The 15,372-nt window shown below is 52.6% G+C and overlaps 6 protein-coding genes across 6 annotated transcripts; 2 read left to right on the top strand and 4 right to left on the bottom strand.

The window, feature by feature from the left end:
- Positions 1-1,806: 1,806 nt before the first annotated feature.
- Positions 1,807-4,203, bottom strand: CONPUDRAFT_143490 (uncharacterized protein). Its single transcript, XM_007769505.1, has 10 exons — positions 4,145-4,203; positions 3,695-4,092; positions 3,489-3,615; positions 3,357-3,432; positions 3,212-3,289; positions 3,067-3,155; positions 2,681-2,938; positions 2,225-2,585; positions 2,045-2,156; positions 1,807-1,983 (listed from the first exon to the last, which is right to left on the bottom strand). The coding sequence occupies exons 1-10, from the start codon at positions 4,169-4,171 to the stop codon at positions 1,935-1,937; spliced, it is 1,575 nt and encodes a 524-aa protein (XP_007767695.1). The 5' UTR covers positions 4,172-4,203; the 3' UTR covers positions 1,807-1,934.
- Positions 4,204-4,326: 123 nt separating this feature from the next.
- CONPUDRAFT_164580 (cyclin-like protein) lies at positions 4,327-6,323 on the bottom strand. The gene is made up of 5 exons (XM_007769504.1): positions 6,193-6,323; positions 5,907-6,016; positions 5,642-5,851; positions 5,241-5,517; positions 4,327-5,189 (listed from the first exon to the last, which is right to left on the bottom strand). The coding sequence occupies exons 1-5, from the start codon at positions 6,222-6,224 to the stop codon at positions 4,352-4,354; spliced, it is 1,467 nt and encodes a 488-aa protein (XP_007767694.1). The 5' UTR covers positions 6,225-6,323; the 3' UTR covers positions 4,327-4,351.
- Positions 6,324-6,580: 257 nt separating this feature from the next.
- On the top strand, positions 6,581-8,044 carry CONPUDRAFT_81516 (uncharacterized protein). The gene is made up of 6 exons (XM_007769335.1): positions 6,581-6,942; positions 6,996-7,112; positions 7,188-7,298; positions 7,367-7,479; positions 7,537-7,707; positions 7,780-8,044. Exons 1-5 carry the CDS (start codon positions 6,911-6,913, stop codon positions 7,608-7,610), a joined length of 447 nt encoding a protein of 148 aa, XP_007767525.1. The 5' UTR covers positions 6,581-6,910; the 3' UTR covers positions 7,611-7,707; positions 7,780-8,044.
- Positions 8,045-9,663: 1,619 nt separating this feature from the next.
- CONPUDRAFT_72204 (uncharacterized protein) lies at positions 9,664-10,341 on the bottom strand (the record flags this gene model as incomplete). Its single annotated transcript, XM_007769280.1, has 5 exons — positions 9,664-9,749; positions 9,811-9,908; positions 9,966-10,076; positions 10,129-10,251; positions 10,307-10,341. 5 exons carry the CDS (start codon positions 10,339-10,341, stop codon positions 9,664-9,666), a joined length of 453 nt encoding a protein of 150 aa, XP_007767470.1.
- Positions 10,342-11,006: 665 nt separating this feature from the next.
- On the top strand, positions 11,007-12,678 carry CONPUDRAFT_72203 (uncharacterized protein; the record flags this gene model as incomplete). The annotated part of the gene is made up of 9 exons (XM_007769279.1): positions 11,007-11,044; positions 11,092-11,214; positions 11,265-11,375; positions 11,428-11,525; positions 11,579-11,640; positions 11,704-11,752; positions 11,810-12,074; positions 12,134-12,194; positions 12,298-12,678. 9 exons carry the CDS (start codon positions 11,007-11,009, stop codon positions 12,676-12,678), a joined length of 1,188 nt encoding a protein of 395 aa, XP_007767469.1.
- A 370-nt stretch (positions 12,679-13,048) lies between these two features.
- CONPUDRAFT_72202 (uncharacterized protein) lies at positions 13,049-15,007 on the bottom strand (the record flags this gene model as incomplete). The annotated part of the gene is made up of 11 exons (XM_007769278.1): positions 13,049-13,177; positions 13,232-13,340; positions 13,389-13,460; positions 13,510-13,963; positions 14,030-14,209; positions 14,271-14,322; positions 14,372-14,433; positions 14,484-14,578; positions 14,638-14,757; positions 14,797-14,919; positions 14,979-15,007. 11 exons carry the CDS (start codon positions 15,005-15,007, stop codon positions 13,049-13,051), a joined length of 1,425 nt encoding a protein of 474 aa, XP_007767468.1.
- Positions 15,008-15,372: the final 365 nt, after the last annotated feature.

Genomic DNA, 15,372 nt, shown 5'->3' with positions numbered 1-15,372 from the left:
TATGCGGGTCCATTGGTCACCTTCCCACTGCTCGCCGCAAGCTTCACCCTTGCCCCAAAAGTCAGTCTCATTGCGCGATCGAAGCGTTGAAGACTGGGCCACAAGGTCGATGACGGCGAAGATACAAGATGCAGTATGGCGCTCGCCAAAGAAATGAAGATAAGCAGACGAGCGAACGCGAAGAACTACAGAACCGAGGAAGATTATGAGGTGCTGTACAGGACGATAGTATCTGCCCACGCGTTCAGGTACGAGGCACGACCGAGAGCACAATGGCGGGGAAGTTCTGGGGAAGCCGCGGTAACGTTGACGAGCTATGCCTAAATTGGTTATGATTTACATCCGCACCGGGGGTGACGCCTGGGCCAGCCCGTTCGCCTTGTCCAATAGGTCACTTGAAAACGAGTGAGAATACTCTGTTTCTGCATAAGCCTCGTCGCTGCGATCTTCAAAGCTCACAGTGAGCCCAAGTAGACCCAAGTGGACGACGCGACTTGGGTAGTCGGGACACTGGCGTTTATCATCCGTCAATACAGTCCCCAATGTTCCCAAAGTTGACAATGCCGCAAGTCTCAGGGGAAGTGGTCGTGCGGTCAGGTACGCACCTGTATGCCAGCTCACAGAACGAGATTGCAGGGATGAATTGCGTCGAAGTCCTGCATGAGTGCGTTATGGGGGCCTAAGAGCATATCCTGCGGCTTCTCCAACCGCGATGCACAACTGAACGAGGTCCAATGAGTCCTCGAGACCATATTTCTCTGTAACATGAAGACATGCACGACATACAATGAACCTTGGCAAACACACGCGAAGGAACTTGGCAGTAGATCCGAGAGGAACCTTCAAGGATCCCCAGCCAGATCTGCTCAAGGCGCTCGGCCTGTACTCGGCACTGTTGACTCGAGAGCGCGACGAGAGGAGGCCAAGCATGTCACAGAGATAAGGAGGTCATGCCGGACGACGACGACGAGGCGAACGAATGGACAATCTGTGCCTGCGTCTCGTGCAAGGGGTACAATACAAAGTATTGTTCCTGGAGACCACGCTGTCGCTATGTTGTGTTTGTCGCTGTTTTCTCGTCGGCGCTTTCGGAGTCCGGAACACCACAAATTCGGCCGGCGCAAGCAGGTCTCCTGCGCACCAGTCATCACCGAGATCCTTGGGCACATATTTACATGCGTGAGCGAAGGCTTCCAGACTAGAAGGCGCTAGGAACGGCGGCACCCTGCCTGCACTAGCGAGAACTTGCTGGGCATTCAACGAACCTGCCCTGGACGCGCTTTGGGAAAACATCGCTAGTTTTGACGCGTCGTCGCGCGCTTACCGGCTCTCCAAGACCCATATGTTGGGTTGACCACGGACAACTCATTCGCCGACATTAGGTCTCGACGCAGTGACCGCTACCCCGTTCCCCAGTCTGACGCATGTAAAAGTCTGCGCAGAGGTGATCATTGCTCGCCTTCGCCCGGGGCTTCCCGTGAACGTGGATGATGAAGGATCTTCGGAGGACGAGGAGATGGACATGGATGTGGACCTAGTAGCGACGATGAAGATGAATCGGGTGGCTCAGAGGATGACGACATGCAAGAGTCTGAAGACAAGGACGAGTCCAACGCATCGCAAGGCGAGGACGACATGATGGGGTCTGATGATGAAGAGTTGAACTCGGAAGAGGGTCAGTTTATGCTTGATCTAATATTCGTTACCAGAAGGCACATCGACTCGCCCGAACCTCGAACGCACACCTCGTTTTTTCCCCCCGTAATGCTCTATCGACTTCATGTCACCTGTGGAGCCTCTCAAGTGCTGCTTTGCTGTGCTTTTCCACATGGGACTTCTTCAGTAGCAATGTATAATTGTGCAGCGAGTGAAATAGCACTGTTCACTGAAAATGAGTATGTACAAAAACTGCCTCAACTTATTGGCACACTCCCCTACGCCCCCTCTCGTCTCCGGGGCGACGCGCGCAGGATGTCGTCCACACTGCAAGTTCCCAAGGTCAGCAACCATAGTGCACGCCGTTTACAGACGTCAGTCAACGCACCGAATAATCATCTCAGCAGCCTCAGTCGCGCTGAGCACCACCTGTCGCTTGAGCTTGTAGCTCTCCGTAATCCCGAGCTCACGCATGCTCGCCACCGTCGCCCCATTCATGTCTATTCACCGTCATCCATCAGGCTCGTCAGCCAAACCCAAACCCAAAGCCCAAAGAAAGAACACGCACCAAGGCCAGCGTCCTTCTTCCCCTCATAATGCGCCGCCCTCAGCCTCGCGACAAGCTCACTCGAATCGTACCCCGCATTATCCGCCAAGATCGTCGGAATCTGCCTCAGCGCGCGCGCGAACGCCTCGACCGCGATCGCCTGCTTTCCGTACACCGTGCGGGCGGCGGCGTCAGCCGCCACGGACATGCCCATCTCTGCGCAGCCACCTCCCAGGACCACGCGCGTCTCGCGAACGGTCTGAGAGAGGACCGAGAGCGCGTCGTGCAGCGAGCGCTCCGCCTCGTCGACCATCTGGTTCGTCGAGCCGCGGAGGACGACCGTGCAGGCTTCGCCGGCGGCGACGCCCGAGAACTTGATGAGCTATCGGAGGGACCGACGTCAGCACTCGCTCATCGCTACGCGAAGAAACACTGAAAGGAAAGAAGAGGGGAAGGAGGGGTGGTCAGGGTACTTACGCGATCCTCGCCAATCATCACCTCCTCGATCAGTTCGCACTTGCCAAGTTTAACGAGATCGGGGCGCTCGAACGTGCTCGCGATCTCGCCGCCAGTGACGAGCGAGAGGCGTTCGACGCCCTCGAAGTCCGCATGCTCGATGACCATGATGCCCTTCTCGCAGAGGAGCGACTCGGGGTAGTTGTAGATGAGCTGCCGGTTGATGAACACGTTGATGCCGTGCTGCGCGATTGCGTCCACTTTGGCTTTCATTTTTTCCTGGGTGGTATTAAAGAGCGCGGGTGAGCGGTTTCAAGAGGTAAGAGGAGGAAGACAGGAGTGTGGGGAGAGAATGAAGGTGGAGATTGAAGGGACATGCAAGGGTGGGTGGTTACGGATAAACTTACCTTCTCTGCCCGCTCCAGCTCTGCTAGCTTGCCCGTCCCATCCACCTTCATCCGCGCACCAAACACTTTGATTTTGTCCGTGTCCATGGCTATATATCCCGTCAGCACCGCTGGGCATGGGAAGAGCCTTCAGAACGCTGCTCACATGTGTTGGCAATGAGAATGTTCGCGTTCTCGATCCGTTTTGGCGAGTTGACCGCGATCGTTTTGTCGAGAATGAAACCTGGAGAACATCAGCCAAAAAGTAGAGGGATATGAAGTGGGGGGCGAGGAGGGATGTAAGGGCTTACCCTCGTCGAGATATGAGTCTGTCAGCTTCCCGCCGACCTTTTTAATGATCTGGATGTGTTCGAGGTCTGTTGAGCCCTGAAGACGGCGTCAGTATTAAACTGTTCAAGAGCACGACACGGCCTAATGTCAACCTTCAGCCGGAGGACAGCATCGACAGCGAGGTTGGCGAAATAGTCCTTGTCTTGCGAGAGGACCTTCGATGAGAGCGTCGTACGCGCGATATTGAATAGATCTTGCCGGAACTGAGATGCATCCGAGCTGAAATCCATACAAAGTCAGAGTCAGAAACACGAAGAGGTGCAACACTCCAGCAGTAGTGGATGGACTCGACACGCACGAATGGTCCACCGCAGCTGCCTCCAACGACTCAAGCGCCGCCTTGCTCGCGATCCTATACCCATTCACAATCGTCTGCGGATGGATCTTCATCCCGATCAGCTTCTCCGCCTCCCTCAGCAGCTCCGCCGCCAGCACACAGACGCTCGTCGTGCCGTCGCCGACCTCGTCGTCCTGCACTTTGGAGATGTTGACGAGGATCTTGGCAGCCGCGTTGTCGAGCTGGATCGACTTGAGGATCGTCGCCCCGTCGTTGGTCACGTTGATCTCGCCAGTTGAGCCGGATTGGAGGATTTTGTTCATCCCTTTTGGACCGAGCGTGGATTTGACGAGGTCGCCAACGGCGAGCGCGCCAACAAAGGATGAGAGGCGCGCGTTCTCGGCCTTTTCTTCTGTTGCCTGTGCGAGCGTGCTTAGATTGCGCTATGCTTAGAGAGAAAGTGAGTAGTACCTGGTCGCCAAAAATTTGCATCGACATGATGGGCGAGTTAGCTGGGGGTGGTGTTGGGGAGATGAGGCGAATTGTACAAAGGCGCGATGAGATGCACGCGCGTATCGAAATTTTCTACATCAGGCAACTCTCCTAAAACATATCCACGCCAGCTTGAAGTTTATTCAAAACACTTTTCTTGTCCACTACGCATATGGCTACAAATGTCTACCCAACAGCAAGCGTCCTCTCCAGCATCTTGTTCACCGCGACAGGCCGCCCAGTCGGCGGATGCGCCATATCGCTCAGCCGGCTCTCCCGCATGCGCATCAGCACCTGCATCAGCATTCCCGCCGTAACAACTCCCTCCCTCACAATCGAGCTCACCCCGCCGCCGCCACCCATTCCCACACCGACGCCCGTCCCAGAAACATCGGGCGTCCCAGCAGGCGTACCCAACCGACTCCCCGCTCGACTATCACTTCCCGAGACACCGCGCCGCCCGCCTCCGCTTCCAAAGGGCGAGCCATGGGACTGAGCCTGCTGTGCTGCCTGGGAAGCCATGTAGAACGCGGCAGACCCGCTCATGTTCATGCCCATGCTCACGTTCATACCTATTCCTCCAGCGCCGCCTATGCCCATGTTCATGCCACCGGGGGCCATACCCGCGCTGGCGACGGGGACCGAAGCGGAGACGGCGGGAACGGCGACGGCGTCGTCGCGATAGCGCTCCATGCGCTTGTACAGCACCAGCATCTCCTGCGCTATAGTCGTGATGAGCGGCATGCTCACGTTTAGATTGGCAAAGAACTCGATTGGGGACGGTGATTCCTGGTTCTCGTCGGACTGAGAGAGGGTGTGCACTGATGTTTGTCTCGCCTGCCGGGACGAGCGACGCGGTGTAGAATCTCCATGTGTTGCATCCTGGGGCTGAGAAGCCTGAGCTTCGATGCGCTCACGAGTAGGTCCATCAAGAACGAGTGCGAGATATAAGGCAGCGATGGCGAGCAGATGCGGCGGGTAGAGCAGCGGGAGGTCCGACCGATAAGTATCGTTGATGACCGACCTATCCGCCTTATGAGTATCAAGTGTATCAACAGAAAACACATCAACATACCAAGCAAGTTGCAATGCCCCCTCCCCCAGCTCCAGCTGCCAGTCCCCGGGGCCCGCGCCCCAGAACCTGGGCCCGTCCACGATTCCCACACCTAGTTCGCCCAACTCACCCGCCTCCGTCCCGACGGCCTCGGGCGGCGCCTTGCGGCACAGCGCTGCGAGGGTACGGTACGGGTGGAACACAGTCAGGTCGCATTCGAGGTCCCCAACTAGGTAGAACTCCATCTCTGCGAGCTTTGAGTTGTCCGACGCGAAGTACTTGAGACCGTACGGCGGCTCTGTATCATCATTAGCATCAATGTCCACGGCATGAGTGCTGGATTGCATGAGAAGGGAGAGAACAAAAGAGAAACCAGCGACATCGAAGCGAAGGAAGAAAAGATGGGAAGAGAAAAGACGTACGAGAAAACAACATTCTAGCTTCCGAAACCACATTCTTGATATGCACGGGCGACTCCTCGGCCTTGGCAGCGACGTAGCAGCACGCAGCGATGACAGTAAACGGGTCGGTCTCGCACAGCGCGTTCTTGAGGTAGAACCGCTTGAAGAACACTGTCGCAGTCGCAATGACACGCTGTCGCAGGTTGAGACGCTTGCCGAGCTTCATGATCACTGCTCCTATCATATAAGCCTATCTCCCTCTTGTACATAGTGAGAGGTAACGCACCGTTGGCAAAGAAAACATTGAAAAAGTCGATGTACGTCGCATCGTCGACGTATGCGAGGTCCTCGGCGCGCGCCTGTCGGAGGGTATCGCGGTCGACGATCCACCGTTTGCTGTACTCCGGCAGTCATGGGTCGTCCATCGTTGAGTAAGAGAAAGACAGATATGTGTTTGAGGTGTCATATGCGCATGCAAAGAAGAGCGATATGAGTTGGATTGAAGACCGAGAACGGAGACGAGACGAATGAGTTCCCTCCAAAACGCGGCGCCAACAGGGAGGTCCCCTCACTAGTGCGAGCTTGCCCAGAAGTCTGTTGCCATGACCTAAGGGGAGATATGAATGGTAATGAAGGAGATGCGATGGTAAAGGATTGAGTGAGTGAGCTCGATGTTGAGCAAGGCGTTGACGGGTGGAAGTGGGAGGACAGTGAAGCCAGGAGCGCCGTGGATGTTCCCGCGCTTGTTTGCTCCCACATCCATCTAGAATTTCGCTTCGTTCGCCATCGCAGTGTTGCATAGGTTCACGCTCACTGCAACCAACTTCTTGTCTGAAACCCTATTAGGACGAAAGCTCAGCCTGACCATCGTGTCAGACTCACAGATGCAGCTATTCATGACTCGAGTGTCATGAACAAACGGCATCAGACCGCAGAACGCCGAGAACGTTCTTGACGCCCTCATGCAGGGCTGCGCCAGGTACGAACGTTCTCGTGGACGCAACTTGGCAGAGTCGCCTTCGAACTGAAGGTGAATCCGACGGGGCTTGAATACAAACAAGATGCATAGCCCCGTCCCGCCGCGCGATGAGCGTAGCTTCATGCGGACCTTAAGTCATGGTGAGTCCGCTCTCTTTCGAGAACGTAATGTGAAAGGGCCCATGGACGACCCTATAAATTCTAGAGCACAATAATACGATGTGCCATCTAGCTCACTGGAACGCGTCGCTCGCAGACATAACCTCTACCTACTCTAGGTGTACATAGAACCTCGAGTCCTATCCCCGAGCCATGTTTCCCAAGGTTGTTGCTCTCAGCTTAGAGTAAGTCGCATCCACTTCAGCGATGAAATCAACCTAACAGTCCGTTGAAATAGCTGGACGTTCTGGCAGGGAGAGTTCGACAGCAACAAATTCGGCAAAGGCCCCGGGGCCGTGTGCCCAGCGGAGAACAACCTCGAGCTCGAGAGCGAGTTCAAGATCAGGGATAAAAGGTAAGCGCTCAGTTTAGCTACAATGTTCTTGCGATGAGTCAGTCTTGGCTCATATCATGCATCGTGGTGCTGCAGCGACCACTCTCGGACCATCACGATGTACAGCGACGTCCCGATGATCATCAACGACCTCATGCGGAACAACGCGTTCCTCGCGATTGTTTCTCGAAGCAAGAGCAAGGCCTTGTGAGCGTTCCCACTTTAACTTTATTTCCTAGTTAAACACTCATGGCGATGACTATTGATTTTTGTAGATGCGACAGAGCTCTACATCTATTCAAGGCGGTGGACCCTACACCGTGGAGCAAGAAGCTTAATCAGAAGAGGCCCATAGCTGATCTCGTCGCATACAATCATATTTACGACGGTAAGTGTTGTAATATTGCAGTGGCGCCAGGGGTGCTGACTAGTTATGGCCTTCTAGAGGAGAAGACCGTGCATTTCCACAAGATATGGGCCAACACAGGGATCGAGTACTCCGACATGGTGCGTCGCTGAACGCAGCACTTTGCGCATACAAAACTCATCTTCACGACATCCCCGTAGATCTTGTACGACGCTGTTGCCGCAAACAATGTAGTACGAGTAGTCCAAGGTACGTTCTACCCTACTCACACACCCTACCCCTATATTTTCTTACACGCCCGGATATCGCTCGCCGACCCAGGCGTCACCTTCCAGATTTCCCGCAACTTCACCGGCCTAACATGGGAGAACTACCAAGAAGGCCTCGCGCTCTGGCGCCGCTCCAAACAGATCCACAGCCCATACCTCGGGCAGAATCTGAGCAGCTACCCGAAGCGCATGTTCATCGGCTACGCGGGCATGGACGAGGAGACGGTCAACCGCATGACGCGCGGGAAGAATCGGGTAGACCTGAAAGAGTCTGCACGGTGGGGGTATGCGTCGTATGTCACGGACAATCCGGCGCTGTGAGTCCCCTTCTATTCACCTGCTTTCCGGACGGACTGCCTGACAGGACGCGATTGCTATCTCGACAGTGCGAAGTATTTTAGCGAGTGGATCAAGAAAGACGCGTTTGGCGACGTCAAAACGTACTGTGATCCCACGTCAGAATACACGGCCAAATTTCTAAAATGTCTGGAATATTTTTGAGAAATGCAATCGTGCTAAATTTAGGTTTGGAAACCCGTCCGGACATAAGCTCTCATCCAAAAAATCCCTGAAGTGTCAAAGTTGCGGGATCCCTCTTGATTCAAGGATCGGTGAATTTGGACGTTATCGGGGACCCACGTCAGAATGCACGGCTTGTAATGCTTCCGGTGGCGGTGGTTCACGCCAAATTGGGAAGGAAGGCGGCTTAGGCGAGCCCCAAAAAGGGAATACGGGTTCATTAATCGCGTGTCGCTAACGGCGTTACGGTGGCTATTGGGCGTGATAACATCCCGAGAGCGAGTTCTTCAGCTATTTGAAGTTATAGAGAGTTCCTGCCCTTATGATATGCCCAATTGTATCTTAAAGTCAGCTCAAGAGGCGTACTTAGCACCCTTGGCCTATTCAAGCTGTATAGCACAACTGTATGAGCGCGTAAATTTTGATAAAGCTCTAAAATTTTTCAAAGTAGCCCATTTTTCACCTTCTAGTACTCGTAGCTCGTCATCCAGATGTTACCCGGCCCTACAAACGTTATGGCACATTGAATATGATCCAAACATAATTGTCATGAATTTACTTTGAGAGTTTTGCACGGGAAACGGGCTAGAAAGCGAAGTGTGCATCCTGACGTGGGTGTGTATTCTGACGTGGGATCACAGTACGCCTGCGAGATATGGGTGCGCGATCGGGACCTCTTCCTCGCCACAAACAAGGTACGGTAATTAGATAATTGCAAAACTACATACGCTAAGCCACCCCCACTCAGGTCTGGGTCCCAGAGCGCTCAAGCCTCATGACAAACGTCAAATCCGGCAACCCGCACAAAATCGCGTGGTCCCAAGAAAACCGCGACAAGCAGATCGCGGAGTGGGGCGTGCAAACGCCGTACATCCTCTTCTCGCGGCACTTCAAGATGGGCGGCATGCCCGCGCTGTGCGCTGGTCCGCGGTGGAACGAGATGGTCGTGTACACGCAGATACAGGACGCGCTGCTCCTCGCGATTCCGATGAGCGAGGACGAGCTCGGGCGGAGGATTGGCAAGGGGAGCTTTGAGAGGTACGATCAAAAGCTCAAGGAGTGGAAGATCAAGGTGCCGAAGGATACAGTGGATGATTATAAGGAACACGGGGAAGGGTGGATTGTGGATTAGTCGTAATGGGCATTGGTACATGCACAATATAAACGGTATATAGCGTTCACTAGTTCTGTCGCTATGTCTCGCTCCGTTTTCTCTCTGTCATGCGTCAATTCCCTCGCGATACTGCTTCCAAGTAAGTCCTCCTTGATAAGTGACCACCACTTTCACTCCTAAAGGATCGTGTAAACACCATGTAGTGCCGAGGTCAAGAATAAATCCCGTACCCAGTTTTGATATTTCGCTATCAGGTTCTCTGTTGAAGTAAACCTTAAGGAACAATAGTCAATCAAGAGTGTCTCACTGAATGAGCGAAAGTCCAACCATGTCCTTGTAGGCGAACTTAGTCCAGCCATGAATACGCTCAAAATGGTTGGTTTTAGATTCTGGAAACACCATGATTCGCTCAGTTTCGACTCACGAGACTCAAGCGCGTGCGACACTGACCGTTAGATACCTCGTCATATTTTACGAGAGAGATGATAGGCTTCTCCTGTTGCGTTTTGGGATCGGTTGTGTGATAATAGTACAAGATACGGTCACAACTACGATTCGCGTATCAGAGATAGGCAACGTTGTTTTGAAGAAGAAAGGGTCCCTACAGTTTCTTGTTGTCGTTTCGGGAGACTATCGCAAGCTCCGCGCCGTTCTTCAGAACATCGCTGATGATCTTGGATGTGTCTTCGTACAGCTCCGTGGTGTTTTGGTGGTTACTGGAAAAACCATCAGTGATTGGCGAGCGGATGATTGACAGGCGATGCATACCTTTTATCACGAAGAAGTCTCCAATCGATGCGTTCGACATTGTCCGCGATTACGTTCGATGCGCCGGTGCCTTTCCCCCAAACGCTGTCACGAAGGCTCGGTGATGTGGCGAAAAGGACGTCACTGCAGACCGGAATAAGATGGAGAATGTGAGATAGGGTATTTGAGGTCTGTGTACCTAGTTTCGAATGCTACAAGCTTTGGGAAAGGCATGCTTAGTAGCTAATAACCGGTTGAGTAGAGCGAGTAGCGGAGGTCACGGCGCGTGTCTGTCTGAAGAGGTGTAAGCGAGATGCAGAATAAGTATCCACGAGGCATCTCGCTGTTCCGTTTCCCCTTTTAATCATTACATCCCGCCCACAGGGAGGAAATCTCGGGTTCTCTTGCTATACAATGGCTTCGTCCCGTTTGATGGAACCATTGCCTTGGAAAATACTGGGAAAGCATACGAGACATCGCATCGGCGTTTTCATGTGGAGTGCCGAGCAGAATACCCCTGAGGGGAACGTTTTTGACGCCCAAGAAACTGACGCCGCGCCATGACTTTATTGCTTCTTGTGGCGTGAGTTACAATAGCCGGCGATCGCCGAGAACGTTGCAAGCGCTGGAGGCGCTGTCGGAATGTTCTAAAAAAAAACGAGGATGCACGATGCACGTTCTGTCCTAATGGGACAAGGACCAGGGCTGAGCGGAAAAAGGTATTCTTGTCCGTATTGGTGTCGGGGGCGCAGCAGTGTCAACGCCGACACAAGTCAAGCAAGATAAGTAATGTTCAGGGTCGTCAACACTAGAATTGCTGTACCTGGACTGTATAATAAGCAGAGAAATGCGACAAGGCTAATTCCATCCGCCTAAGTCCTACGCATCGACCTACTGACATGACATCTTATCCGAAACTAGTCGCTCTTGATACAGAGTATGGCTTTTTTTCACACAACATCTGTTCTCTAACCAATTTCGTAGCTGGACGTTGTGGTGGGGCTGGCTAGACATGAACAAGTGGGGGAAGGGAAACGGTGCTTATTCTCCCCCGGAAGACAACATCGAATACGATAGCGGATCTGACAAGGTACTCAGAGATAGGAGGTAGCTCACGTTGTCGCTGAATGTGGCTTCCTTCTGACGTGTCCATCTAGTAACCATAACGAGAAGATATGGTTATACGGCAAGGTGCCAGACATCATAACCGACATCGTCAAACACGGGGCAAAGTTGGCGATTGTTTCTCGCAACAGAAGCAAGGGGGCGTGAGTACATGAGCAGCTCACATACAAAGTGTTACTCTGACGAATCATGAAGATCTGATCGTGCATTGTGGTATTTTAACGCTGTCGACCCGAGAGACGGAAAGAAGAAACCGATCATCGACATGGTCGACTTCGACGAAGTCGTTGATGGTGAGTTTACCAGCGTCGAGCGCAATGTGTTTGATTATCTGACGGTTGATCAGAGGATAAGACCAAGCATTTCGAGCGCATTAAGGGATGGACGGGTTTCGACTTTTCGGATATGGTGAGTATTGCAGCGTAGTATCAAGCATGTCTACAAGCGCTCACTGCCCTTTGTCCAATGCAGATACTATTTGATGATGAGGCGGTCAATAATCTGGTCCGGGTGGTCCAAGGTGAGCCTCAACCGTGCCAAGCTAATATTTCCGGGACTCGTTTTGACGGATTACAAGGTGTCACATTCCAGGTCTCGCGAGATCAACAAGGTCTCACCTGGGAGAACTACCAGCAGGGCTTGGATACATGGCGGCGTCTTCAGAAAATAAGAAGTCCTTACCTTGGTCAGAGCCTTCAAAGCTACTCTAACCCGGTGTTCCTTGGATACTCTGGTATGGATGAAGACACTGTTAACCGCTTGACAAGCGGAGGACACCGCGTGGACCTCACTGAGTCCGCACGGTGGGGATATGCGATGTACGTTGCAGATGATATCAGGATGTGAGTGTCCAAATGTCCCCATGATACCGCATCATCTAACATTCAGCTTTTATCTTCAGCGCCCATTACTTCTCCGAATGGATTAAGAGGGACGCGTTTGGCCCGAACGCAAAGACGTATGTATGTGAAATCTGGGCCAGAGACTGGCAAAAGTGGTTCGACACGGATAAGGTGCAGTACATCTGATCGCTCCCAGCTCTACCTTCTGCTAACACCACAACAGGTTTGGTTCACCGAGACCAACAGCCTGATGAACAATGTCCACAGCCAGAGCGCGTTCCAGATCGCCTGGGACCAGGAGAACAGGGACGTGCAGGCTGCCAAGTGGTACGCGCCGCCCCCCTACATCCTCTTCTCCCGACACGGCCGGATGGGCGACATGCCAAACAACATCCCCCGCGGACGGTTCAACGAGATGGTGGTGTACACACAACTGCAGGATGCGCTTATCTTGACGATCCCGCTCACCAATCAACAAATCGCTAACAAGATGTACAGCAGTCCGAAGTCTGCACCATTTGAGCATCAGTTCAAGAATTGGCGCATTAGGATGTCATTAGAGATGTTTGCCGAGTTCAAGGGCCAGGGCGAGCCTTGGTCCTAAACTGGTACTCGTGTAATGGCTGATACGTACATATTAGACACTCATCTCGTGGTTCCGTTGTTTTTATGCGCACATTGCATATAGCGTGTAGTGAAAGTGAACTTCCCAGAGTAAACAATCTACGCGTGGCAGAATGTTTTACGGATAGATCACTGCGTAGCTATCTCCCTGTGAATGCATAGGTACTCAGAGGTATACACCATTTAGACGCAACTCAGGGGGAACGCTGTCAAGGTTGAAGCGGGTAAATTACGGTCAAGGATGCATTTCATCGACATCAATGCTCTAGCGAGCGCTTCTTCACGTGCATAGCAGCACATTCAGCAAGAAAGGTCATTCATCCTGGTTTGTGCGTGTGATAACGATGCAATTACTTGTCCCATTCAAACCACCAGTCCAGGTTTGCCAAGAACTTACTTCCGTCCTCTCGACTGATCCCCTGCCTGCTCATCTGTGCCTCATACTCGGTCTTCACCATCCATTCAATCCAGTACTTCCTCTATGAGAGATGGACAATCAGATGCTGGTGAAAAGCGAATGTAACTTTACTCACGAACTGGTCCGGAGTATACTTTGCTCCTGCCTCGCCGCTGTTCCAGACGAGCGTATCGTTTGCGCGAACGTAATAGCGGCCGTCCCATGTCATGCGAGCCGCAAAACCCCTGGGTACCGTTTAAGCCAATTGCTCGAAGCAGCTGGAACAGGCTCACCAGTCAAAGACATGTGCTCTCACAAGCGTACCGCCTTTCGTTTCGAACTTCACGTTAGCCAGATGGGCGTCTCTGACGACCAATGAGAAAAGGATATCTCGAATAGCGATCAGCGACTTACCGATGTTCCATCCCATGTTTCTTCACAAAGTACTCAATCTCGTCGACAGTAAGATGAAATGCACGCTTAAGGAGGGTCTGAAAAGGAACACCAAATGGGTGGCGCCAATACGTTGCGTTGTCCCAAATCGGGTTTCCGCGAACGAATTTCATACTGAACCATCCACAAAAGCGCTCAGGATCAGCAGGGCCCTTCAGCTCGCCGACAGCGCGGAGGTTGCGTAGCTCCAAAGCGATCTGTGATAGGTACTCTTCGTCTTTGGTGTCGCGGGAAGGGTCGGGCGTAAACGGACGCCCAGCCTCGACCACCTTGTAGATGGCGACGAAGCGCTGCTGAATTCCTGGTCTCCAGTGTTTCAACTTCTTGACGATGATTTCTGGGTCGCTTTTGGACATGTAGACGTCCGAGAAAGCGCCTGATCCTAGTGTACGCCCGAGTGCGGGCATGTCATAGACTGTCATACCAGTAAAAGTTGTGTCTCAGTAATATTGTCGTATTGAATTGTTGCTGAAGAACATACATGGCGGAAGCTCTTGTGGCGGTTTATCTTGTCTCGGATCGTCACGCCTAGGGATGTGACCTCCGGGAGTCCCATTCGGCTGCTTGTGTGGTGGCTGTCCACCTGCGAGTCCCTGAGAAGCGTCTACGTAGTCTGTCCATGTCAACCCATCTCGTTTATCGATCGTTTTCACGTGAACACCTTGACAATCGGTCAGTTTTGACTCTACCGACGATATAAAGAATGGAAAAGCACGCCTCACCTAGATGTTGCTGAACTTGTTGGCTTTCAGCGCAATCTAAGTCAAAGAAGACCTGCGAAACGGTCATGTAGCGACCAAATGCGCACGCGCAAATCACATACCATGTCGACGAAATCAACGCCACTCCATGTTTTCAAGTTCTTGAACATTTCAACTTTTGACACTGTGTAGATTGTTAGAAGAGCTAGGAGAGAAGTGAGGGTCGTAACCCACCAACATCGTTCTCATCGTACCTCACGAAAGTCGTGAGAGATTGCCTTGAGGCGTTTTTGTCGGGCGCTCGGAACAGCCAGAGCGCGCGGTCGCATCTAGTAGCGGCACTTTAGTACGTACTTTCCCTTTACACGACAGAAATGAGGGAACTTACAGCTTCTTGCCTCCATTATTCGAAACGATCGCAATCTGCAGATTGTTCTTCGCGATGTCATGAAAAACCCGCGTCACCTCCGGGAACAGAATGACGAAGTTTTCAGGATTGCTAGGTACACTAAGATTGAGTGTTTCCAAGTGGGCGACATGAACATACCTCCTATCCTCTACGATCCCTTCGTCACCCAGCCGAAGCTGGAGGTTGTCCTCGGGGACTTTGGATGCTCCTCGGCCTTTGCCATACCGCGTCGCGTCCAGCACGCCGCTCCAGAGGACGTTACTGTGCATTTAAGCTCAATGATCATATAAATCGCCAGAAACAACCAAGCAATATCTTACTCTAACTCAAAAGCGTAGAGTTTGATCATGGTACAACCTCAACCTCTGGTGTCAAGTTGAGTGCTGTGGAGAAAAGGGCAGGATGAAAGGCAGGCACATGTGCAGCCTTAACAACCTTGGCTGAATACGAAGGCTGGGTACGTATAGTAGTAAGCCACGGGTCACAAGAAATGTAGATTCCGTGTTCATTGCATGGTGCCTAGTACGCCCCAATGGGGGCGCGTTGCCTTCATGGAAGTGTTTGAGAAAATAGAAAGAGGCCGACAGCCGTGTGCGAGAGGCCGGAGAACCGGAGTTTGAACTTCTCCCAAGGCACATTACGCTACATTACGGCGATCCGCGAGAACGTTCCAGCTGCACGCTAAACCATAACGTTCTGACAGACGCTGATAAG

This window comes from Coniophora puteana (assembly GCF_000271625.1).
Source record: "Coniophora puteana RWD-64-598 SS2 unplaced genomic scaffold CONPUscaffold_5, whole genome shotgun sequence".
NCBI classification, from domain to species: domain Eukaryota; kingdom Fungi; phylum Basidiomycota; class Agaricomycetes; order Boletales; family Coniophoraceae; genus Coniophora; species Coniophora puteana.
The sequence above is the reverse complement of the archived record's forward strand: the minus strand, read 5'-3'. Positions and strand labels throughout refer to the sequence as shown.